Source organism: Pyxicephalus adspersus, chromosome 5 (assembly GCF_032062135.1).
Source record: "Pyxicephalus adspersus chromosome 5, UCB_Pads_2.0, whole genome shotgun sequence".
In the NCBI taxonomy this organism is placed as follows: domain Eukaryota; kingdom Metazoa; phylum Chordata; class Amphibia; order Anura; family Pyxicephalidae; genus Pyxicephalus; species Pyxicephalus adspersus.
In genome coordinates, this window is record NC_092862.1 from 31,337,157 (window position 1) to 31,363,733 (window position 26,577).

Below are 26,577 nucleotides of genomic sequence, written 5' to 3' on the forward strand. Positions count from 1 at the left end.
ACAAAAAATATTTTATAATGTATATAAATATATATATATATATATATATATATATATATATATATATTGCACCATCTTACTTCTTCACAGATCAGTGGATGAAGTATTATCTAATTATAACACAAAATATTAATTTATCAAGCATCCCAGGAGAGTTTCTTTATATTTTGTGTTATATATGAGATGCAATCTAAAGATTTGTTCCCTGAGCTCTGATTGGTGGATCTTATATTTGATGATGGCTGTGTGGTTCATTTGGCAAAGCAAGCTGCATAACCTTTATGAATATTATTATTGTTTGCTTTACAAAATAACCTTTTGTCAACAAAGATCATGTTCTAAAATTTGCTATGGGAATATACAATCACTCCAACTCTACTAGTAAGTTATTGTGCTCCTACCATATACATTCATTGTCTCAGTCCAGCCTACAGTGCTCTAAAAGCAATATAAAGGCAGAGTGTGAATATTAAGCACAGCCACCATTCACACATCTCCAACTTCCCCCTGCCCTGCTGCACATGCGCAGTACAACACTGCACACAGCCTGAGCGCACGCGTGCCGGGGAGGACTTCGTTTCTGTCACGTGACGCGTTACGTCACCACAGGAGGGAGGGGGCGGGATCCCATCATGGCGTCAATGCAGGTGAGTGCTGCGCGAATGTATATCCGGATGACCCGTACATACAACCTTCTAATGCCGGGGCTGCGGGGAGCGACACAGTGCCATTCACACAGGGGCTGCTTTTATTAGTTTATAGGTAGTTTGTGTCTGTGACAGGTAAACTGCGTGCTGTGATATCAGTCTTCGTACTGCTACCTGGTCACCTCAGACACAACCTGCACACCTGACCTGCGAGCCCAGACCCCTCCTAAACCCTACACAGACCTAGCCTCTACCCCGGCCCCCCTCTATACCCAGCCTGCACCCTACACAGACCTATACTAAACCCTGACCCCCCCTTCACACCTCTCCTCCACCCTACACAGACCTATCCTAAACCCTGACCCCCCTCCTCCACCCTACACAGACCTATCCTGCACCCTACACAGACCTATCCTAAACCCTGACCCCCCTCCACCCTACACAGACCTATCCTAAACCCTGACCCTCCTCCACCCTACACAGACCTATCCTGCACCCTACACAGACCTATCTGAAACTTGACCCCCCCCAATACCCAGCATGCATCCTACACCCTGACCCCCTCTCTATACCCAGCCTGCACCCCACAGACCTAGCCGAAACCCTGACCCCTCCATACCCAGCCTGCACCCTGCACTGACCTCTCCTCCTCATATACCACAGACCCCACACCTAACAGTCAGACCCAAACTCCTGTCTTACCACCGAGCCCACACTCATCCTGCAACCTACACACCCCTATCCTACACCCTGCATTCCCCCCATATACTTATTCTTTACCCTAACCCCCCCCACCACCACATACCTATGTGTCATCCTGCACCCTAACCCCCATGTATACCACAGAACCCAAACTCATCCTGCACCCTCCACATACCTCTCATGCACCCGTGTATACCACAGACCTATCCTGCACCCCTGCACTACATATACCACGGACACCATACTCTTTCTGCACACCTGACCTCCAGTCCTACTACAGAGCCCCATACTCATCCTGTCCCCCACATATATCATGAACCCAATGCTTGTCCCGCACCCCCTACATATACCTATCCTTGCCCTAACCCCCCAAATATACCACTGAGCCCATACTCACCCTGACCTCCCACATATATATACCATGGACTGCATACCCATTCTGCACCCCTGACCCCTATCATACTAACGACACCATGCTTACCTGAAACTCTGATGCCCACTCATACTGTTGACCCCCAAATATCTTCTACACCCCTGATACTTATCCTATGGACGTCCTCTCATCACTATTCCATACTCTATCCTGCTCCTCAGCCACACAGCCGTCACCCCTGACCTCCATTACAAACAAGGCCTTTCCTCTCAACATTTATCCCTAAAAGGGTCAGTACCCCTGACACCCAGCCATGTACACCGCTCCCTAGCACAAGAATAGCCGATATCCCTGATGTTCTCTCCATATTCACCCACATCCAGCAATTCCTGAATGTTCTGTGTAAAATCAGCCATCAGAGAGAATTGTTTGATTTTAGATTTATTTGATGCTGGTACCTGAGTCTTGGAGAAATGATTATTATTATTATAGGGGGAATAGTAAGATGAGAAGTAAGACCAAAATATCCCACTCAGCATACATTAAACAAGCAGTGATATTTGTAGTGCTGAGTGAATGCTCTGTCTCAGTCCTTTCACTTTCCTAGCTAACTTTTTGTGTACCCTGCCTGTGGTACCTGGTCTGCCAGTCTAGGTGGCGGGGCAATGTAACCTCAGCACAAACGTTCCAATATCAGTGGCCAGATCAAAAGGAAATGTCCGAATGGTGACAGTGATGAGGGAATGCACAGACCATTGCTGGAGAAGGCCACACTAAGCGGTAGGTTTGGTGCACTGTGCAAGTGTGCTAAGCATTATGACAGGTGCTCTTCAACACTTCTTAGTAACTTCACCCAGAATCAAACTAAAGATAAAGTCAAGGTAAAAAAAAACAGTCAAATAGTATAGGACTCCAAACCCATAGGAAGAATTTGTGGTTGCTGATATCACCAAGCAGGAAAGGGAAGGGCTCTTTGCATGGTAAGATTTGTGTGTGACTATACCGTGTAAAAATGCACATTATGGCAAAAAGCTTCAGGGCCCAAAATCTTTACCTTGGACTGGCATTTTAGTACATTTTAAGCTGAAGGTCTAAGTCACATAATAGAAACCAAGTTTCAGTAAAGAAACCAACAGCTACTGGCAATAAAAAACGTATTTTTAAATTATGAAAGTAAAATGGTTCTTTACGATTGGGTCATGGGCCCTCCTGCCAACTTACTAAAAAACAAACCTGGCAAGAAATTGCAGCAGGGGCTGTGGTTAGGTGCATGTAATGTAGTCATATGACACTTGGTGATTTGCCCTGCATACTTTTAGTAGGCATTATAGATGAAGGCACAGTCAGACTTTGTGGTAAGAGGAGCTGATCTCAAAAGTGTGAGCCACAACTTCTGCTCACTGCGAGCCATAATGGATGTGGAAGCAGCAGAATCGCTGCTTCGGTTTGTGGCATCACCACTCCAGCCAGCAGGAACTTTCACCCAGACTGGGAGCTGAGGTTTAGTGTCTGATCTAATAAGTATTTTGGCAGCATAGAAATAATGTAAAATAGTTACTGTAGTTGTGTAAACAATTATCCATCCTTACTCTTGCAGGATTAAAGCTGTTTAAGATCAGATCTGAGCTGTCTTTACTAACTTCCTTCTTCACATTATGATCTTTATACATAACTTTAAAAAGAGCTGTAAATTCCTGTAACCTGGTTATATCCGTCAGTGGTACACCTAGTGTTATGTGCAGCAATCTAGTCTCTGTGGTATATGTTTTAAAACACCTGCAAACTTTAGGATAGTCTCTTGGTTCAAGGTAAAGGATTTCAAGCAGAACTAAACCCAGTTGATACTCACCTGTCCCTGTTCTGTTGCGGGCACCACCTTCCTTTTTTATTATTTTTAATATTAATAATAATACTACAGGATTTATATAGCGCCAACATATTATGCAGTGCTGTAGATTAAATAGGGGTTGCAAATGACAGACAGATACAGAGAGTGACACAGAAGAGTTTACAATCCAGGATTCCATCTTCTCTTTCACATCCTGATTGTCAAGACTGATAATAGAACTTACTAATAATTGCATTCAGTCCCAGCACCTGCAAGAGAAGCTAGGATTGCCGGGTATCCCTTGCCAAAAAAAAGGAAATTTGACTGCTGGGTGGCAATCAGGTAAGAATAGGTATTGCGGAAGGGACATCGCCTGCAATAAACACCTGCCAGATCTCTAGATTTCAAAGTAGGACTTTAGTTCCACTTTAAGACGTTGTGTGCTAGGAAATCTAAAGAGTCCCTGTCACCACCCAATGTGTGTGATCAACTGCAAACCATGCTAACTGCTAAAGCAGAGCTTGCAAGAAACGTTGACAAGGAATGTCAACCATCTGCAGCAGAAATTTAGAAAATACATGGAACTATAAACCAGTGTTCCCCCCCAGCCCTTTTTTATGTTGGCGCACCACCCTGTGCTTTTTCAGTAACTACACGGTTGTTTTTGGGTTGGTTACTGAAGAGTTGGGTCACAATACAATAAAGGGCCACCCCAACTGCTTACAATTTCTTCCCACTCCACTTAAAAAAAATTCTAAGTTGAACACTGATAAATGATTCTACTGTGAGTAGATTTACATGACTGTGTTATCCTAACATGCATGGTGTAGTCACATAATCTCTTTGTCATATCTTCAGCTTTTATCCTATGATTCAGTGTCTGATTTATTGGTCTTTAGAAGTGGATCTGTCACCAATACACAGCTTTAGCCTGAACATTTATAGCTGACACATACAGTATGTGGTACGTGTACTGGATCATCTTTAGGAGTCTTTTCCTGCCCCAATGAATCCTATCATTTACTATAATGAATCACACCTGCTTAGAGGACTGCGAACTTCCATGTGTATTGTGTGCTAGGCAAATTGGCTGCAAGTTCAGTAGATTGTTGGCTTGAGATGAGGCTGCACAGAACAATTGTTGAGTCTGTATTTACAGGCAGCTGAATGCTAATCATTTATGAATATGACAGCACTTCATTTTATTGATGCAGACCTAATTTAAGTTACAGTTGTATATAATGTAAATATGTCTGGTAATACTTTTGTTAAACATACAAGGTCTTCACTGAATCATGGAAGCTGCCATTGCTGATCATTTTTTTTATAAAAAAAAAGCCAAAGTCTTGACTGTCTTCTTAGTCAACAGTCTAGATCAAGTAAGAGATCAGAAATTCTGACACTTGGTAATGGCACAAGTCTGCATGTGACTCAAAAGTACCGATAGCCAATACATCCGGGTAATGTGTGTTTTGGAGGAAGCAATACATGGCAGCCTCCATACATCTCTCCTGACCGGGTCACTTTAATGCTGAACTGTCAGCTAACACACAAACATTTGGTTGGAAGTACATAAATGGGAAATGTCTTGGATTTCCATGTATCAGCTCTTCATATCCAGGCCTCCCAGGTAGCTACTGTCTGCTTTTCTAAACTGTAATATGGTAATACAGCTTTGTCACCAGCTTACCATAACTTCATAGCTATACATGTTGTCTGAAAGGAAGACTGACAACACTGCAAAGCTATAGAAGCATTCCTGATTTCAAGGAGTCTAATTATCAAGCAGTGAATCTTCCAGGCTCAATGACTGTAACTGATTCTCCACCTGGGAATGTTTCATTGATTTGTCAGGTTCACTGCTTTATAAATACAGACCCCCCCTCAGATTTGATTCTGCTTTGTAAGGATTTCACATAAAGCTGATATCCTGGTATATTTAATATTTATGGCTGTTTATGGGGCAGCTTCTCCTGCGTGCATCAATGGGAGTAAGAACAGGTGAGTATGAACTCACAGGAGGATTAAAGCAGAGCTGTTGCTTTGTGCTAGTTGGTCATAGCAAAGGTTTATTTACTTCCGGTATTTTTGTGTTAAAATTGACTTCCTTAGGTGAAGTCATTGCTGTAGCACACAAATATGGTATCTTGTGAAACAATCAGTAAAAACATGCCTGCTTATTTCTTTATGTAACCACTAATCTTACCATCAAATGTCTCCTCCTAAATTATGTTTTATTTTTTATGATTACTGAACATTTGGTCTCATTCTTTGAGAAAAAGAAAATCTCAGGCTGCCACAGCTTTTACCATTTACACCAGTGTGTGTACATTGTCATTTTGTAGCTTGTATTTACACAGCCAGACACACCTTTCAGTCCATGGGCTGACATCCCGCTGTGCTTACATTAGACAATTCCTATGGCATTGGAGTTAATGAAGGGTATGAAGCTGCAATAACACATTGTGGTAACACACAGGGCAGCAAGATTATACATACCCTGATCAATCTGTGGCTGATTTTCAGCAACCTTTAGTGCAAAAACAGAACTTTGTACTTCTTTCAGAGCTCCCCACTCACAGTCAAAATTGTTCTAGTTAGCCATTTCTTTCTAATAATGTTTAGTTTGTATTCACTGTATGTAGAGGCAGCTATATCTGTTACATATTCAGATTCTTCTTCCTCTTTTGCAGTACAACACAATGGCTGTGCAGTCACAATATATTGGGTTCTTGTGTCATCTTTTATATTTGATGGAACATATTGTGACTGTACCAAAACATATATACCCCCCCCCCCCCCCCCTTAACTGAAACAGTTTCTCTATTTATCAATAAAAAGAACACTGTTTATTAGCAAGTATAATAACTAACTCAGCCTGAAATAACTTTCAGGTATTCTAGTAACCCCAGCTAAAATTACTAACTCCACAGCTCACAGTATAATAGTGTGGTGGTCAGTGGGAAGATTGTTACCAATATGGATAGCCAACAAGATCATTGGTGTCAGTGGTACCTGAGAGGCACAAACTGTCCCAGCAAGTTCTAGAGGAGTCCTGGTTGAAAAACACTGCACTAAATTACACTGACCATTGATTTGTGCTACACGGCCATAATATACATACAGCAGGTTGTGTGACTTTTGCACTTTTATTTTTATTTTTTTATTTTTTTTGCCATTGTAAAATGAAAAAGTAGTCCAATAAAGTGTCAGACTTCAATTTAGTTAAATGTAGACTTGATAAGGATCGTCAATCACAACAATCTGGCTTTTACTGTGAATTTTCCACAAAGTGTTTTTGTATCCAGGGTGAATCATAATGTTTAGCAACAAAGCCTTCATTGGTATCATTTACTGTACTATGCTACAAAGACAATCATTTTGCTCGTTCTGGTACAAGATTGTCACACATTTTTTTTTGCTGCAGTTTGTTCTTAATAGACAAGGTTTATATAAAGTCTGTAGAAAATGTATTATTGTGCAGTTCTGTATAGAACACTTCTACTGAGAATAATACCAGAGCTGATTGTTGTCTTGCTGCAATGCCAATGCTGTGGCTGTGACATTAGTGTCAATAACATGGATCAAGTATGCCGCCAGTGAAGTCACACTGAAGTCAGAACTCTGGATCGGCATGCATTCTAAATTCATATATTCCATGTGCAGTCTAATCACACACATTTATACAATTGTTCTCTGCAAATTCAAACATTGTACATACCTGAATTTCAGCGTTTGTAGTCCTTTATGGAGACAATGAATTCTTGTTTCATGGAGATGCATGCTGATAGAGCAGAGAGATGAGTTCATTGTTGTGCTGCATCCCTTTTTTTGTCCAGTCACAGACTGGGAAAGGCCAGGAAGTTGGTTCAGTAATTCTGCCAATCTGACTAAGGACATTCAAAAAAAAACGCAGTAGATAAAATCTCTGAATTAAAGGTGAATATGGCTTAAAAAATTTTGATTTGCTAAAACCAAAAACTAAAAATATTTTTCCTGCTACCTAACTTGGGAGTTTCCTTCCAAACTCCAAAAACATGCAGTTAGATTAATTGGCTTCCCCCCCAAATTGGCCTTAGGCTGTATTAAAGACATATGACTATGGTAGGGACATTTGATTGTGAGCCCCTTTGAGGGACAGCTAGTGGTATGGCTATGGATTTTGTACAGCACTGTGTAATATGTCAGCACTATATAAATACTGTATAATAGTTGCATGGAAGGTCTGCTTTATTTGTGTGTACTGTGATGCAACCCATTGAGCTGTATTGTAGCATGTGCCATTTTTGCCCAGTGTACATCACAGCTATGTATTGGCGTGAACTGGGCACATTGAAAAATTATTTTCCTGTGCTCTTGCACTGAGAGTCGATAAACCACAGCAAAACATCCATACACTTTCTAGAGCTGCCCCAACTCTCTGGAATGGTCTTCCTGGTCCTATTCGGCTTGCTCCTACTTTCTGCTCATTTATTATTATTATTATTATTATTATTAAACAGGATTTATATAGCGCCAACATATTACGCAGCGCTGTACATTAAATAGGGATTGCAAATAGTCCAAATGAGGAGGTAATGGAGAGCAGTTTGGCTGAGGAGGGAAGGTTAGGCTCATCCATTGCAACATTAAAATCACCAAGGATTAGGGTGGGCAGGTCATGGGAAAGAATGTGTGGGAGCCAGGATGCAACGTTATCCACAATTTGTGATACTGGCCAGGAGGGTGGTAGACAACAGTAACAATGAGGGGTAAGGGGCTAAAGAGTTGGACAGAGTGGACTTCAAATGAAGTGAAAATCAGAGAGGGTGGGGTAGGAAGGACTCTTTATGTACAGTTAGGTGAGAGAAAAAATTTAAAAAAGCACTCAAACCCCCCCTTTTTTTTTCTTAACTTGCCTATTCATCTTCTTCTGTCTTTTAAAACAGTAACTACTTTCCACCACTACATATCCCCTCTCCTATTGTGTGTTACTTCCCTCACCTCCTAGATTGTAAGCTCTTTGAGGCAGGGTCCTCTCCTCTTGTGTCACTGTATTCCTCTGTCATTTGCAACCCCTATTTGATGTACAGCACTGCATAATTAGTTGGAGCTCTATAAATCCTGTTTATTAATAATAATACTTTTGTGGAGTGAATAGACCCCGAGCACTTCATAAAAAGCATGCAAATTGAAATATTACTGCTGCGCTAAACAGGAAGGTCTTGCTTTGTTGTGGGGCTTTCTTTAATGATAAGCTTTTTATTTTTTGCTCTAATAGTAAAATGTATTACATAATATAGTATAGCCATAGCATATGCTAGAGGTACTACTGGTACAGTCCAAGGTTTCATACTAAAATCACATTATTTGCAGTACATAATGGCAGGTCTTAGTGATCATAGGATTGTTGTTTTGTTGCAATTCTCACCTCTCTATAGCCTCTGTTCTACATTAGTTCATTTGTATCTGTCTATACTATGTAATGTCTGTCATTTCTTTACTAAAGTCAGGTTATTTGTATTTAGGCCATCGGACACAGTCTCTTGGGCTGTGATTTGGAAGTAATGGGTCTTCATTGCATACACATTTCTTCCATTATCCTGTAAGCTACAAAGCATGGCACAGCAGATGAATTGAAAAGGTTAAGCAGTAGATGAAATCCCCAGATAGGCAATTCATTCTTCCAGCTGTGAGGAAGAGAGTCCCCATTTCGAATGACCTGATGAAATATTTGCATACTGTGTCCTCAGATGATTTTATTCATACATATTGCTGTGTGTTACCAAATAATACAAATGGTTCATTATTCCAAGGCGTTACATAAATAATCATTTTGCTAACTTTTTCTGTCTGTGTATTAAAAAAGGCATTGTATGTTTTTCTGCAGGATATAATGCAGCAAAATAAATCTCGATTCTTCAGCTTGGAAGACTTTATTGACTTTGTTATTATGTAGAATAATACCCTTCTCTTATACATGTCATCATGTGATTCATTTAACAAATGCCAGATAGTAGGCAGTATATAGTGATCTATATGTACTGTGGCTCTTTTCCTTCCTGGAGGCTTAACTTTTTTTCTCTTTCCAAGCTTTGATATTGTTTGTATTGCCTGCGTACTCAAATTTTTATGATTGTCATTTTCATTATTATGACTTTTGTCTTCTCTTAATTAACTTTTCTTTTGTAAGTATTTAACAAGCTTGGAGTGCCAAAAAAAAAACAAAACAAAAAATTGCAGACTTGTTCATCGAAGTCACCACTGGCAGTTTTGATTCTCCCACTCTTGCTGCTAATAGGTTGCCTTGATCTGTTTGTGTGATTGGATGCTAGTTGAAAATGTTTAGCATTGTCTGATAATTGTCAAATATATCAAAGAATGTATGACAAGCTACCATTCGCACAATGCATCATTTACCCATTTTAATAGATATACATATGTGGCTTCTGTAACACTTACCTATCCTTCTACATCCTCAACAGTTAACCTAATCTTAACACATAACCGGTAACGTAAACTTTAATATAAAGCCCTTGATGCCAATCCCTAACTGAGGACCAATAGTAACAGCAGACTGGGATATAAGAACCCTGGAACCTAAAACTTCAGATTCTGTATTTTCATGAATGTTGGCGCATTGTTAGTGTACATTGTTATCGTTCCTCACTAAATGAAAGCAGAACTAAACCCCCGCGATACTCACCTGTCCTTGTTTCATCGCAGGGCACCACCATCTTCTCCCTTTTTATATCTTTGGCCATGTTCGTTTCTGGGTGGGATGACATAGCGAGTTTATTCATTCCCAGCATATGCAAGAGAAACCAGGATTTCCGGGTATCCCTGGCAATAAATTGGGTCTTTAGTTCCACTTTAAATGCTAATTGTGGGTCGTGTAGACAGGTAGGGTCAATGAGACCAATTTAGTAGTTTGGACCTATCTGACCATATTATACATACTAAAGGGGTTTATGTCTATATAGTGAATATGTTGTCATTTACCTATTATATGGAGAGATTTTATGTTGTGTGTGTGAAAATCTTAATACAACGTAAACCAAAATCGAAATATAACCATATCGCCCACTATTTTATATTTTTTAGAAACGGCTCCAAAAGGAATTGTTGGCTTTACAAAATGAGCCACCACCCGGAATGACATTAAATGAAAAGAGTGTTCAGAATTCTATTACGCAGTAAGTAAAATCAGTCCAAGCTAAGTTTCTAGTATTACTTAAGTGGACATTGTATTTGATATTATGTTTGGTGTGGCTAGGTGAGACATTTTATAGCTGAAAAATGCATTCTTGATAAACATTGTGTCCAATGCTCTGGAATAGGAGCTTGAAAAAAGTTGTAATTGGTTTGAATTTGTTTCCTTTAGTTTTGCGTTTCCAAAAAGAATAATTCAGCAAAGTCATTCAATTAAACTGGGTGAGCTCCACTTTTCCTCCAGTCGGCTGGAAATTTTGTTAATCTAGTCTGGACAGATATTTGTGTGGATAGATATCCATCCCCACTTCTTGCTCCATCCATTCCTGGGCTTTTTATAGCCTGGCACCATTAGACCTCAAATGATAACTCCTACGTGTTGAAGTTGGAAAAATATTTTTTTTTTTAAACTAAGCTCCTTTTATTTTCTGAGCTGTCACTAAATTTAAATTGCTGATTGTCTTATGTCAGTGTTCCTCCGTTTAGTATTGCGTTCTGCTATTACCAACATTCTTTTGTATGTTCTCTTTTTGTGTTTTTTTCAAGGTCCTACACTATCTGGGAAAAAAAAAAACTAGATTCTTAATCTTTCATGTAAATGATTACAAATTCTGTGTGGCTGAATATTATGTGTGTGTCAGGGAACAATACAAAATATGCAGCCCATCTGTACAATATATCCAAATTGTTACAGATTTAGTGTCTAATTTTGCTGCCAAAACAGAAAAATATCAGTGGAGAACCACAGAGTACAAGCAGACCATCTGCTTTAGCGGACTGTGCACTAGAAATTCAATCCCCTCTTAATTTCCTGTTATGGACTAAAATCAGATGAAAATATTTGTTTCTTGCAAAACTACAGAACCTTGCCAGCTCTCCCCTATCTCCACAACAGAGAATATACTTTTTGTAGTCCACATTAAGAACTGGGAGGGATGATAAGACTCTTTGGGATAACAAAGAGGGAAAAGCTTTGACAGGACCCACAGTTATTTGTTTTGCACTTATTAGGTACTATAATAACCCCACTTTCAATAGTATATGTAATAGACCAAATGGGAATTTACTGATCTCTCCTGTTGTATAATCGGTAATCCTTTATTTGTTTGCAGCTGACATACTTTTTGTCTTTATCCTGATTAAAAATGTTTAAAGGTAATTCACTTCCCCTCTCTATACCTTTGTATTGCTGTGAGTTATGGCTTCCTAATAATACAATCTGTTCTACAAACACCATGTTCTCTGCCTGTATGTGTCTTTGTTATTTACATTCTGTTGGCATTTATAAGATTTCTATAGCTCAATTATTTCCTGTTGTGCTGTACAAAGTAATAGATAGTAAAGGAGAATTGTACAGGTAATATAATACATTGTTTTAAAGACTAGTACATAAGATTGTATAGCCAGGTAACAATAGGAGGAAACCCTGTTTGGAGAGGTAAATGATACTTTTAGGGGAGACTTTGTTGCCTCTAGATTGATGTAGTTTACATTAACATGCATACTGCCCTTCTGTGTCTTTGCATGGATTCTGAAAATAGAAATCACAGCCATTTTTAGAGCTCCCTGGATTAGACAGATGCCAGGATAGTAGATTAAACTCCATTCCAGATGGTACACAAATAGAAAAGACAGTCATGAGTAGCCATTCTATAAAATCTATTAGCAATTATGAACAATGAAATAGACATTTAAGATACACTCCCAAAATGAAAGGAGTATGTCACCCATATAGATATTTCAATGCTTCTAATTAAAAATGTAATTTTTATTTGCGGATTCAGTCAGTTAGTGTTCAAATTAATATGATGGCCCGATAAATTCAATATTGCCATGTTTATTGTCTTCAGTAATAGCACCAGTTAAGCTGTACACAGACCGACACAACTGGGCACCCAATATGAACTGCTGGATGTTAGAATTTTGATAAACTTTTCCTGATTTTGCTTGAAATCCACTGTGGAGCAGTTTTAGGAACTTGATGGCTAAAGGAAGTGAGAATGCATTGGTTAACCTTGCATATGTTTCAAAAAGCAGTTGAGCAGCCTACTGCATCTAAGATGGTGAATGTAGTGTCTAAGCACCCACTTAAAGACTTCAGTGCAACCGCACTGCCAGCTAAATGCTAACACTTCAACCCCTCTCATTAGTTTGTGATGAGACAACTTGGTGGTTTCTTCAACATTTTTAGTAGTGAAATGCTGGGAAACCTCTTGGTTACCCAGTTTATTAACTTTCTCTTTTGTTTTATATTTCTGAATAAACAATATAGATTTAAATAGGAGGGCCCCTATTACCTTAATATGACTGCATGAATTGTAGCACCAAAAGCAATTTTGGCTTTTTACAATGTAGACTGACACAAAGCATATTTTAGAGTCACACATGTAACTAATTTGATGCATCCTTTAGTTTGCATACTGTCATTTAGGCTAGGTACACACGTGCAATGGTTCTCGCCCTCAGGGCCAATATCGGATGAGAATCTTGCATGTATACAGAGCTTGTCATCCATCGTTCGAATGACCGTCCTGGCGGTTCCACAGACGATCAATGATGAACGATCGTAATGGAAGTGAAGCAGAGAGAGCGCAGCAGGGTGCTGTTCCATCGTTTTCCCCCCACCCTTATCGATAGAGCAGAAGAATGGTGCTGTATGTACAGCACTCGTTCTTGCATCGTGCAGTCTTTGGAAAGGATCGTGAAAGATCCTTGCCAATGACAATTTTTGCATGTGTGTACATAGTAAATTCTTGTGTTTTCTGCTAATAGGTTGCCTTGCAGGAACTCCCTTGAGCCGCAATGTGGCCATACTGATGTAGGAGCTACAAATGAATGTTGTTGCTCTCTTAAGCCTTGTAGCATACACATATTTCTGTAAGCAGCTGTAAAAATTCTTCCAAGCTACCACTGTACAGCAAAGTTCTTTAACACAACACACACAACAACTCCAAGTATTCCACTGTGCAAATGCTCTAAACTATACTAATGATGTAAGCAGTGCATGATCGTTAACAGGAGTTTGGGAAAGTGTTGGTAGGAGCAAAGTCCTCCTCCTCTGCATAAGTTCATATGTACACATATTGGAATAAAAGGCTAAAGTTTGACTCAAGGAATTAGCTTTAGGTCCTTACTGATGGTGCTGACCTTCTGTGGACCAAGAAAGATAGACATGGAAAGTACTATGACCTCCTAGAGAAGAAATACAAACTGAATTCACATTACATGAAAACATATCTAATGCTAGTTCTATTTTACTGGTTAACATGGACTACCTTAACATATTTTTATTGTGCTCACACAGTGTCCTTAAGATATAACTTTTGTCTTCAGAGCTTCCTAAAAAAAAGGATTGGAACACCTGCTATGTGAGTGTGCTTAGACCATCCTGTTCCTTGAACCTTATAGCTGTATATCTGTAGTATGAGATCTTAGATACTTCTACTCAGGCTATCTCTAGTCTGTTTTTTTTTTTTTGTTGGAGGCTCTGATGTGAGGAAGCAAAGCCCTACCAAGATGGCCTTTTCACTGAGATACAATGCAGAACAAAAGGGGGACCACATGCAATAGCGAATATTAACTGAAAATTTTAAGTGATAAAAGAAAGTCATTTGCTGAATTTTAAGTATGTCAAACGTACATCGGTGCTGCATATGCATGGCAATCCTCTTTGCTCTAAATTGCTGGTTGCCTAAACAAACACCAGAAAGAATTTCCCTGGGTATCATGTTGACAATTAAACTGTTTCTGTCCATGAAAACAATAAAAAGCTTTGTGGCAATAATATCAGGATTTTTCAGTAGCTGCTAATTAGATGTCACAGACACTATAGAACATCTCACATTTACTCACTGTGACACCATGCTCTTACAAAATAATTATAGCTGACATTTCTGGAAGCCAGGATTTTCAGCCAAGGGTTGTTCCAGTATTCCAGCTTCTGTGGTATGTTTAACTCCCAGAAATTATGTATGTAATAATTGGTTTGCTTTTTGAGTGTTACATCAATGTTTAATATATCACTGCACAAAGAGCACATACCAGAGCACATAATAGTTTGTATTTTATAAGATAGCAAATCCCCTGACATATATATGGAAAATGTTTCCTTTCTGTAGAAGTTGATCTGTTACTCAAGCTTTTCAAGCCTTTTTATTTACATACCAGGGGAGGTAGTTTTTTCCAAACAGAATTTAATAAGGACAGCTTGATTATATTTGCTTTTACCATTAACTTCAAATCCTGAAAGACATAAAAAAAGGTTTGCACATATGTTACTCGTTTTATCTTTGCTGCTATTTTCTCCTTTTACTTCTTGTTCTGCTGACAGAACTGAAGAGGTAGTGGAGGATGTCGTCCCATTGCAGCCACAGGCAGAATTAAAGCACTATATTGTTAGGTGAGCCTGGTAAGGTTAGATTCACCAATAGGTTTCATATTGCTGACTGTGTTCTTGTTGTAGACACCTAGGAGAATGCAGGAGAGGGGCTCATCAAGACATTGTTTTTAGTTTTCTATTTGTATCATTACCAATCTGGAAAAGTCACAGAAAGACATAGGTAAATGGCAGAGGGGGGAGTCCACTGCACAGCATGACTGCTAGGGTAAAAATTACTCACCATGGAGGCAGAATATTTCCAGTGCTTGATTTCTACATTTAAGGATTATTCTTCAATACCCATAAATTTCCATTCCCACTCATTTAGGAATACCTTGCTTTTAACCAAACCTTGCATGCAACTCTGCCCAGCAAATTTGGAAGTTTGGTTGAGGAGTGCTTGGCACGTGTTGAAACTGCTTGTCTAGGACCCCCTTTTTGATGACCATGTGATCTTTGGGTAACGTATGGTGGCTATTGACATTCAGATACAAAGTATTTCTAACAAGTGGTACAAATGATATCGCACCCTCACTATTCTTTGTAGTTTCATCACCTTTGGAACAATTAATTGCAGTAAGGGTTGGTGTTTGCAATTTTCTCTTTCTCCTTTTAATGTTCTAAGTCACTGCTCAAAGTGGGGAGCTGAGCTACAGAATGAAGAAGTACCTTCTGCACTAATTAAAGGACAATTTAACTGAAACTTGTGCTGAAAAATATAACATGGGCTGCTTTGCATATTTGGTTTGGAATATGATATTTCTGTTTTTTGTTATGTTCTGTTCTAGGTTCTGTTGTATGATCCTGGAACAAGGTTATAGCCAATAATATGAGAACTCCCAGTCTGCAAATATGTTTAAAGCCTTCACATTTGTGCAACTAGTACATTTAAATATAGGCATCAGTAAAGCAAAACTAAACCCTGCGGGAACTATCTATACTAACTAGGCGCCAACTTCTTTCTTTCTCCCAGCAACAATCTTCAGCCATCTTGATTGGGAATTCATTCATCCCCGCACACGCAAAGGAAAACGGGAGTGCTGGGTTTCCTGGTAACCAAAGCTGATGCTGCCATCTCAGCCTTTTTACATATTTTCCTCATACTTCAGGCAGGTAAGAGGTGTTATTGCAGAAGGAACATCATCTGTCCCTTTCAGCAATAACCACCTACCTGAATCAACAGAAAATATTAGAACTGACATGCATATCAAATTTTAGTTTGAAAATTTGACTGTGGCCCGCAGAAAATCTGGCAATATGATATCATATATATTCTTATTTCCGTGGGTATAAATTTAAAAAATGGAAATTGTAGGCCGAAGAAGTGAGGTTACCACATTCACAATTCATTGCTGTAATATATTGTAGCAAAAATTGGTTCCTGCACATCATTCATGTTGGAGAAATAAGAACACACCTCCGTTCTCAGTTTCCTAAGAACACATGATATGTATGTCATGCCTGTTGAGAGATTATGTGTGCTCCAGTTACTTGGAGCTTGTACTCAGAGGACCAGGACCCAGAACAAAGCATGCAGCAATTCCTGTGACTGGAGATAATTGTAGCAATTTCCAGAAAGAAAACCCTCATAACCATGAGTTCTATAATCTCTGGTGTATGAAGAACCAGTAACATGAAAAGTCAGTTTTTCATTAACAGGTCTTTCAATAGTACAATACACAGAAAAAACACCCTCTTATGCATGAAGGACTGGAGAGCACCACAGTGTATATAAGCCACACCACATTCTGTATTGCTATGATGTGAAGCCTGTGATAACTAGTGTTTTCTGCATGACAGGTTTGTGACTAGGTGATCCTCCCCCAGGCATTTTTATTTTTAAATAAAGATCAAAAGGTCAATGTAAGATCCTATCACTAACTACAAGTTTGTATCATCATATGCCGCAACGGTGTGTATCAAATGCATAGAGGTAGTCTGGACTACAAAGTAGGATTTCAGAGCACTTTGCCTACTTTTATTCATTCTGAAACATGAGCAGAAAAAAAAAAACATCCTGGGTTTTTTACCCTCCTCTCACAGAGAATCAGTGTTATCACAGTTTATCATAAAAACATAAATTTCAGCCTCTAGCCCACCTTTCTCTGTATGATATTTCCTGTAGACATTTTGGTCTAACAGCCCCAATCTTTGGGAGACCTCCTTGCTCTCAAGACTTCCCACAGCCTTTCTGACTGAGACACCTCGCCACTGGCTCCCAACTCTCCTGTTTCAGAAATCAATTTGTTTTTTTTATCATCAGCCAGGTCCTTTTTAGTCACTGTCATATTCTGGCCTGGAAAAGGGGAGGAGTGCCTGACCCACACATTTCTTCTACGACACTTCGGGCCTGGATCCCAAAACTGCAAATCTGCAACATCATAATTATTTGCAGCCTTAACTCCAAATCATTTTACCCTTTTCCATGTGAAATTGAAGTAAATGTTGCCAAATACACTCTGAATTTAGCCTCACACTTCCCATTATGCTATAGTACATATTTTGTTAATATTACTTTATTTTTTTTACTCAATCTTTAATTTTATCATAGGTAAGTAGTCCTGAATTCTTGCCAAGTAACTGAATAAGGACAGTTTTTTTAGGTCTTTCTGAGTGTCCCAATCTGAAAGTATTTCATCAATTTGCTGCAAGGTGTTTAAGCATTTTCCCAAGTCTCGCCTGTCTCCCCTGTGATCTTTGAATTTTTTTGGCAGCTTACAAGATGATAAGCTGAGCTATGAGAAAAAGCAATACATTCATGAAACATCTAAAAGTAACAGTCCAGGACCCAACGTGGTGTCCAAGGAGAAAATAAAAGCATTTTTGGGGTGGTGATACTTCTGATACCTTTGAGTAGTTACAAAAAACTTATGTATGCATTAGCATGCTGGGGGGTTCCTTGAGCCATTGGCAATTTGAGACTCAATTTATCTGAAACCAGTGACTTTTTTTGCTCTCTGCCAGCAATGTTAGAGGGATTCACCCTACTGACCACCACATTAATATACGGTGAGCTGCAGGTGTAGTAACTATAGCAAGGGTTCCCTGAGGGTCTGAAAGATACTTCAAGGGGTTCCCCCAGCAGGTTGAGAATCTTTGCCTTAACTTGAAAATAAACCAGTCCCAATGTCTGTTTTAGGCAGAATACATTTATGAAAAGAACAAATCTATGAATTGAACTTGATTTTCAAGTTTTTGTTCTACTATGCATTGATCTGTGTATTGCTTTTGTTGACAGATGGATTGTAGATATGGAAGGAGCACCGGGAACATTATATGAAGGAGAGAAGTTTCAACTTTTATTTAAGTTCAGCAGCCGATATCCCTTTGATTCCCCTCAGGTAATGTCAAATGTCAAATAAAAAATCTTCTCCCTAAATGTTAATTAGGCCGATGTGAAATGAATTGCCAACAGACACGTAGATAAAATATTCGGTCTGTGCCTTTAACACTGAGGGTGCTCTGGTACAGAACAGATACTGCAAAAGATGTTACTGCTGTTGAAGTCCCTGCTGCAAGCGGAAATTTCCCCAAAGCAAATACAGACAACTATAGAAAACCTTCCGAGTTTATTTTAATATGGGTTGGAATTTGGCTTTAGGCCACTGATATTATTTATGGGTGATATTTTGTTTCCAGAGCAACTTGTTGAAAGGTGTGGTATAGTAGTAAATGAGTGTTGAATAATGAGAATTACAGTCTAACCTTTATTAACTATTTCAACTCTCAGATCTTTCCTATTGTGACCATTGTTAGCAACAAAAATATATTTAATATAAACGGAGTATACATTTTATTCTATAATATGTCACGTTTAAAATAACAGTAAAATTATGTTTCTGAAATATAGAATATTAGTTGTTTGCAAACACATACATTAATTGTGCTAATTTTCTGCAACACTAATTACTAAAATTACAAACAAATTTAAATTAAAAACAATGCTAAAAGTAATAGCCATTTTGTCTGCTGATTTTGATTAAGGGGAAAAAATAGTTGGAGCTGATTAGTGTTAACTAAGGGTAATAAAGAGTTAAATGGAAATTAATTTTATTTACTTGTAGGATGTCTTTAATTGCGAAATTTTGGTGTTGCCAAGTTCAAATTGTATTATTCAGGCCACAGTTCAGGAGGTGATATGGCATTGCTGCGGATTGTTAAGGATTGGACATGACATATAGGGAAGTTTGTTAGGAGGTCTGAAGACTGAATTACTTATTTTTATCTTTTAGTTATTATCAAATTTATTGGCAGATTTTTCTAACCTAATATTCCAGGTCAGCCTTTCTGATATGGCCACCTCGTGGGGGAACCAATTACTCCCCCAGACCCTTGTACCTCTGATGTTTCTTCTCTTGCTGATCTATAATCTGTGGTAGAATCATATGACACTTCTGGGTGTACAAAATGTCTGCATCTCTAACATGAGCTTTGGATCCATCCATGGGGCACCCTAGCAGCAAACAGGGGAAGTGGTCATCTCTCACTGCGATTGTACAGTTATTCTTTCAATTACATTTAATTTGCTGTTGGCTGTATGTGCACAGAGATAATACCTGTCATTCCTACTGAGATACATTCTGTTTGTGACTCTATAACAGACAGCTGGTCCTTGGGAGTGAATGGGACTTTTCTGTGCATGATCACAAGACTTAAGACCTATGCTTGCCACTGTGCCTCTCCTCCATAGGAGTGAACATCAGTTATTCCCGATCAGTCATTCATTAATCAGGGGACCACTGTACATGTGTCAGAGTTTGTGGAGATTATCAAACGTTTCTATGTAGCATTAGTGTCTGGTTAGGAGAGTTTTTATCAGTCGTTCCTTGTAGGTTGTACATCATTTGTAGACTATTGATAAGGTCCTAAAATATGTTTGTTTGTTTTTTTTCCTTCAGGTTATGTTCACCGGTGATAATATCCCTGTCCATCCTCATGTTTATAGCAACGGTCATATCTGTTTATCTATTTTAACGGAAGACTGGTCTCCTGCACTATCTGTGCAATCCGTGTGTCTTAGCATAATCAGCATGCTGTCTAGCTGCAAAGAAAAGGTAAAAGTTGTAAAGTAATCACCTTTAAATTCCTTACTTTCTTTAAACGAATAACCCAGTTTAAGGAAAACTATTCATTTTAAATTAACTTTCTAAATAAATCTTTATTACCTTTTATTTTTTTATTGTTTGGAAATAGGCTGTCTAAAAAGTAAAGCAAGAATTCAGATATTGCAGAGCACAATGTTCCAAACAACAACATTGCAGGGAGTGTGAGTGTTGTGTATTAGAGTGAGGTTCAGGTTGTGTTTTAGTTGTAATGGTGAGTTATCTTATGTACACATATGTGGTTTATGTTCAGTAACAGATGTAAACCATTCTAATGTGCAGAAAACATGGAGTCTATGACGCATGTGATTTCACACACACACACAGTTGATGTTCTAGAATACATTACTTTGACTTTGTTAGATGTCATTCCTAATACAAGAGTCAGTGATGCATATTTACATGTCATATTGGCCATTTGCTGTCAGCAGCTGGTGATCTAAAGGCTAACTTCACAAACTAATTGACCACTGCCATGGGAACAGACCAAAATCGTCTGTGCTGTTTATAGTTTTGTATAGCTAGCTGTGTATATAGGAGCCACATACTCCTACCTCACCTATTTTATAGATGGGAGCTATCTCATAGTGCAATGCTATTTCTGGGTTTACTTTATAGAACATGCAAGGGAAGTTACTTGGCTTCGCCCAAAAAACTGACCTTGGACTTTATTAGTCATATGGCTATGGTAGGGACATTAGATTGTGAGCCTTTTTGATGCATAGTTAGTGACATGACTATGCACTTTGTAATGTGCTGCATAATATGTCAGTTCTTTATAAATACTGAGTAATATTTATAGAACAATTAGAATTTTTGTTTTTGTGTTGAAAACTCAGAAAAAGAATACAATATTTTGTACCTTCTGTCCAGCTGAAATGAAACTGTCCCAACATAATGACAACAATTATATTAGTTGTTTCTTCAAGCTAGGGAAACGGATCTTGCTTTAGCTACCTCAGGCCTGCATCAAAAATTATCTGGGCTTAATAAATAACATTTTATTACTAGGCTTGTTTTGATGGCAGCTTTCTATAATCTGGGAAGGTTTACTTTATTATCTGCGTGGAGATCAAATTGAGGTCATTTTATTCTTGACTCAGGAATGTAACCTAGATTTTAACCGCAATGCTTCAGAAGAGTTGTCTCAGCTAGCGCTTGTCAGCAACCATTATGATCTTATTGTGTGGGATGAAATTTCTACCCTCATGTAATTATGCGTTTTTAGTACTGTAGAATCTACATTATTCTGCTCCTTTAAACTCTATTTGACAATTCGTTTTTGTATTTTGTTTTTGTTTTTTAGAGACGACCTCCAGATAATTCCTTTTATGTAAGAACGTGCAACAAAAATCCAAAGAAAACAAAATGGTGGTACCATGGTAAGTGTATAGGGTTCTACATCATTGTGCTTAAATGCATTTTCTCTTGCAGTGACTTTTCTTTATTTTGTGTACTGGTTGTAAAAGGACATATTGCATTTGATTATTTTTTTCGAGCCAGCCAGTGGTTTTGCAAGATTTCCTTTCCGATGTTTTCCAGGTTATTATTTTTTTTTTGTGTGTGAAATGAAAAAATGTAAACATATATCATCATTATATCCAAACAAGCAGAGAACAAAAAGGAGACAATATGTTAACCTATTATAGGCAAATAGAATAAGTGACCGTACTTGGCAGTGAATATATTAGATAACAGACAATTTACCACAATGACTGGTCAAATGTTGATACAATGCATTTTTTGTAGATAAAGATAAAATAGTAATATACGAGCCCATTTCTCCAAGAAGGTATTAACCTTCACCTCTTGCTCCAAGGAAGCCTCTATCCATTCCCTTTGAAATACCTGAACTTTTCCAAAATGATGCAGAGGGTGGGGGTCCGGACTTATTGATTTATGCAGTATGGTTTTGGCTGCCAATGATAGTATTGACAAGCGCTTTCCACATCCTTTTGTAATTTGTACTCCCTGTAGGGTCAGTGGTCCAAAAATTGCCCAGGTGGGAATAGTGGTAAGTAATTTACTAGGTGTGGATGCAGATGATGCAACTTGTCTCCAGAAATGCTTGATACTGGGGCAGCTCCAAATCATATGATATACGTCAGCTTTTGTGGCCCCACATTTCAAACACTGAGAAGACAAGCTGAGCTCCATCTGGTAAGCAGGAAAATATAAGCACCATGAAACAGTTTTACATCTGTTCGCTGTATGTTGCAGATGGAAAAGCTCTCCACTCTCTTCTGAAGTCTGTCAAGGTATTAGCAGGTCACTCTAGGTAAAGTGAGTAGCCCATCTACTCCTCTCCTTGAAGTTAAAGGGCATTTTTTAATTATTGCAGCTCTGGATTAAAGATATTACCAATATCTATTTTTTTTTACTCAAATAGTGTAAAGGATGGGGAAAGGTGGAAGGAGATTTGTTATTGAAGATGATACAAATTTAATATATATGTAGATTATTGCTCAAACTGCATTATTTTTATTTATGCATTTGGCTTTTATGTTTGTAAGTTTGTGGTGCACATTACCTTCTGTTTTTCTCTTGACAGATGACACATGTTGATGTCAGTTTTAAGCCCCTCTAGAAGAAGATAACCTACTGAATACATGAGCACTTTGATCCTTCATGTCTTTGAACTTTAACCCTGGACTGGAGGTGACTGAAGGAAATGAAGACTACTTCCTTTTTACTGCATTTTTACTAGTGTGCATTGTGGCGCATGTTACTAGCTGTCTCAGCACATGCAGCTGACATGCTTTGTTAGTCATACTGGATAAATGCAGATGTCAGGACAAAATTCCATTTTATTTTCTCTTACGCTTTCCACGATTTCCCAGGTCCTCATGTATTGTGCAATAACAATGATAAATGCATGAGTGGGCCTACTGGATATGTTTACCAAATGCATTGGGATAAGAAAGAATGCTTCCAGCATTACATTGCCATCCATGACACCTGGATACCTTGCACTGTGACCATGAAAGTGGCTCCATGGCTGAACATGCTTGACCTGAAAAACGGCGAAACAGGAACTGTGTATATTTATTAACCTGTTTCCTTTATGTCAGGTGGTTTTGTGAATGAACAGGTACAAAAATCTCAATCCCATGCAGTAAAATATATAAGTTGTATATATATACCTGTTGATGAAGTTTAGAATATAGTGTGTGAGATATGCTAGGTTCTAGATTACATTAAGTGGACTTCTTGCCTGTACACACCAGACAGTCATTTTGTGGACTCAGACACAACCCATGCCCCATGGTTGCATTGTTTGAGTGAAAAGAGGCAGCATTAGGTCCTAGAATAGGTCACAACTCCATTAGGAAGGTCTCCCATACTTCCACAGTGTTTGTGATAAGGTTCTGCAACAGCATACCTATTTCTCCATATATTACTATGGACAGTGATAGTACTGCTGTTATCACTCACATCACTGCTTGGTCAGGGAGCTCAGTTTTCAGAGTCTGTTGAAAGCGATATTGCTGTCTGTATTATCCATAGCAAACCTATTTTCCTAGTTCAGTATGAGAGAGAATATTAATTTTCCGGTTACTATGAACTAACCAGATTGTCTTTCTTTGGATGTCCTTAGCACCACCTAATTAGTTTGCTTGGTATATCTAGCACATCTGACCCACCTATGGCTACAGTGGGAATAGTAAAAGTTATGATTGCAAAGCTTTGACAGATCCCTAACGGAACCTGTCCTTAAAGCAGAGTACCTGTGTGTCAAGCATTTGTTGTAAACTGCCATTATGACACAGGTTGCATTAAAGTTCTATATCAATGAAGCTGAACCTATTCAACATAAGTGGGATGGGCGGCACTGGTCAAGATGTCAGATTTCAGCTAAGGCTTCAAATACACATACACAAAGATTCCCAGTTCAGCATAGGGTCATAGCTTCATTCCATCCCAGCCAAAGCAAACCATTAATTTTCCTCGGCCTTTCGGCATACTAGGGAGCTAATGACATGGGTATATTGTTAGTCTGTGATTAAGCTGCAATATTGGGAAAATCTTGGGTCTACAAAATGGTGGCACCAATGTTTATAGGTGAGGGTAACACTATTCAGGGCTTTATATGAGAAATAGTGGCAAACTTACCTGAGTACTATTTCTCGCTTTTTCTTTTAGTTAATGCTTCATTAGGTTTTCATCGACTTGAGCCCTGCTCTGTTAAATATTTGTTTAAAAAACATTTGTCACTGTTTTCTTTCTGGTCATTGTTTTATGTCATGTTTAATTAATACAAAACTTTATTTAGAGAGAGAATTTTGTCATATATTTTTTTTTATTCTTAGAAATGTAGAACCCATGAAGTCATATAAAGATTTATTTACAGAGAAAATAGATTTATTATTAAATGACTCAGTCAATGCTCCTCTTCTTTAGAGTTACTAAAGTTGTGTTCATAGTTGTTCTTGTAAAGTTCTGAATGACCAGGATAAGGGAAATCTTCCTGTGGGGGAAAATCTACTATTGACTAAGATGGAAATCCGAATTACTTTGGTGATGTTTTCTTCACTTCCTGTTGTCCTCAAGTGAAGAGAAATCTCTCAGCAGGACAAAAATATGGAAGTGTTCTCTTCCTAACCCAAAAAAGTTTTGTCCATAAATACAGTAATGATGCCAATCTTTGCTAGACGTAGACACACTGAAAAATGTTATTGGCTGTAAAATAATTCCTTTGGTTAGTACATGGTAACATTCACTACTGGGGAAATAAAAAGTCATGTTGCTCAGAGTTATCCCTATTTGTAATCTTATTATTTTGGATTTTTCAGTTCTTTACTGAATTTAGTGCATAATCTAAAAACAAGGTCAGGCAAATTAGTTGCATTTATTTTTAGTCATTAGTCATCAGAGCTGGGTCCAGCACCACGTTAGCCATTCACAAATGTGGCCTTTAAACTGGTGCCTTTTCAATGGCTAGCTCATCGGTAAAGACTTTTGTTTACAGTCAGACTGCTGAGGAAGATGAGGGTTATGGCTGCTCATCGTATTGGCCTCTGTATTGTTGGAACTACAAAATAGAACTAATTTGCTGCCACTTCTGTCTAGATGATAGTCTCGTTTTGCAGCACAGCAATCTGTAGTCTTCAAATTACCAAAATATGTCTGGCATTTTTTGCTTTTTAATATTGAATAAATCATGGTAAATGACAAACTGAGAGTATCCCCAAGACTGGTGAGTGAGTACATACAATTGTAGCACCATGACCAGGCACAAAAATCACCCTTCCTGTGACAACAGAACATACATTGTATTTTCCTTTCATAACTAGTTATATAAGGGCCTTCTTGTAGTGGGGTTGTCCAACAGGAGATACTTAAAACCAGTAGTATCTGCTTGCTATTAGATATGCGTAGCCCAGTAATGTCAGACCGTAAGACAGTAGAGCAGAGAGGTTAGGCTCAGACTGCATACTTATTACATACTTCTATTTATTAAATTTGTAAATTTCATTTGTTTTGGAAACTTTTTTTTTTTTTAATTTGATTTCTTCCTTTTGGTAGAATTGGAAAGTAAGCTTTTATTGTGCATAGCACACCTGTTGGACGGCCACAGTTTGATCATGGAGACATACAGGCCACTCAAAAACTGAGGGATTTATCACCACCCTTCATTCCTTGTTGGACATATGTCCTCCATTCTGTAGTATATATGCTTAATTTTCCATGTATTTAAAATAAATTAAAATATTTATTATAAATTAATATTTGTTCAAAGATTTCTGAATGTGACACAGTTGTATCTGTGATTGTGTAGTACAAGAGCTACTCTGCTTCTTTACACAATAGGCAGAACTGTCTGTTAAAAGAAACACTGTGAGCACATTTTTGGTTATGGTCTCTTCCAGGCTGTTAGGTGATATTTAGACTTTGCATGAAGGAGGAGGAGCAGAGCAGAGCTGGGGGCTATAAATGTCTCTTGACACCAGATACCGCTGATGCTCTAACACAACTAATTGTTGGGTCTTATGGAATATTCTTTGTCAAATAAATTATTTTCCTTATATTACCATTGCTTTTTGTTTGGTTACTATTTAACACAATAGCCTTTATTTCTTAAGGCAGAGCACAATGGATAAAGTGCAGTGCATCTTCATGTAGATGCTCAGTAGTAGTCTTTCAGTGTCCGTTGCCCACTGATCCATGCATAAGGTGCAAGATTTGATAAATTAGCCAAAGTAGTCTTGTTGGTATGACTGCTCCCAGCTTTGTCAAGGCCATGGCTAAGTTTTCCTTTAAATTTTCAAAGTTTTAAGAAAAATGCAAACACTAGCAGGAATTGGTACACTATTGCATAAAATGTATAAACCATATCTAAGCATAGCCAGTCGCCA

At 38.4% G+C, this 26,577-nt stretch overlaps 1 protein-coding gene across 1 annotated transcript; it reads left to right on the forward strand.

The window, feature by feature from the left end:
• Window positions 1-539: 539 nt before the first annotated feature.
• UBE2W (ubiquitin conjugating enzyme E2 W) lies at window positions 540-26,252 on the forward strand. Its single transcript, XM_072411048.1, has 6 exons — window positions 540-647; window positions 10,634-10,725; window positions 18,358-18,460; window positions 20,018-20,173; window positions 21,528-21,603; window positions 22,773-26,252. The coding sequence occupies exons 1-6, from the start codon at window positions 633-635 to the stop codon at window positions 22,784-22,786; spliced, it is 456 nt and encodes a 151-aa protein (XP_072267149.1). The 5' UTR covers window positions 540-632; the 3' UTR covers window positions 22,787-26,252.
• Window positions 26,253-26,577: the final 325 nt, after the last annotated feature.

Coding starts and splice junctions, on each gene's coding strand:
- UBE2W (XM_072411048.1), top strand. Junction 18,461..20,017: donor ATCCCTTTGATTCCCCTCAG/GTAATGTCAAAT, acceptor TTTTTCCTTCAG/GTTATGTTCACCGGTGATAA. Junction 20,174..21,527: donor TGTCTAGCTGCAAAGAAAAG/GTAAAAGTTGTA, acceptor TTTGTTTTTTAG/AGACGACCTCCAGATAATTC.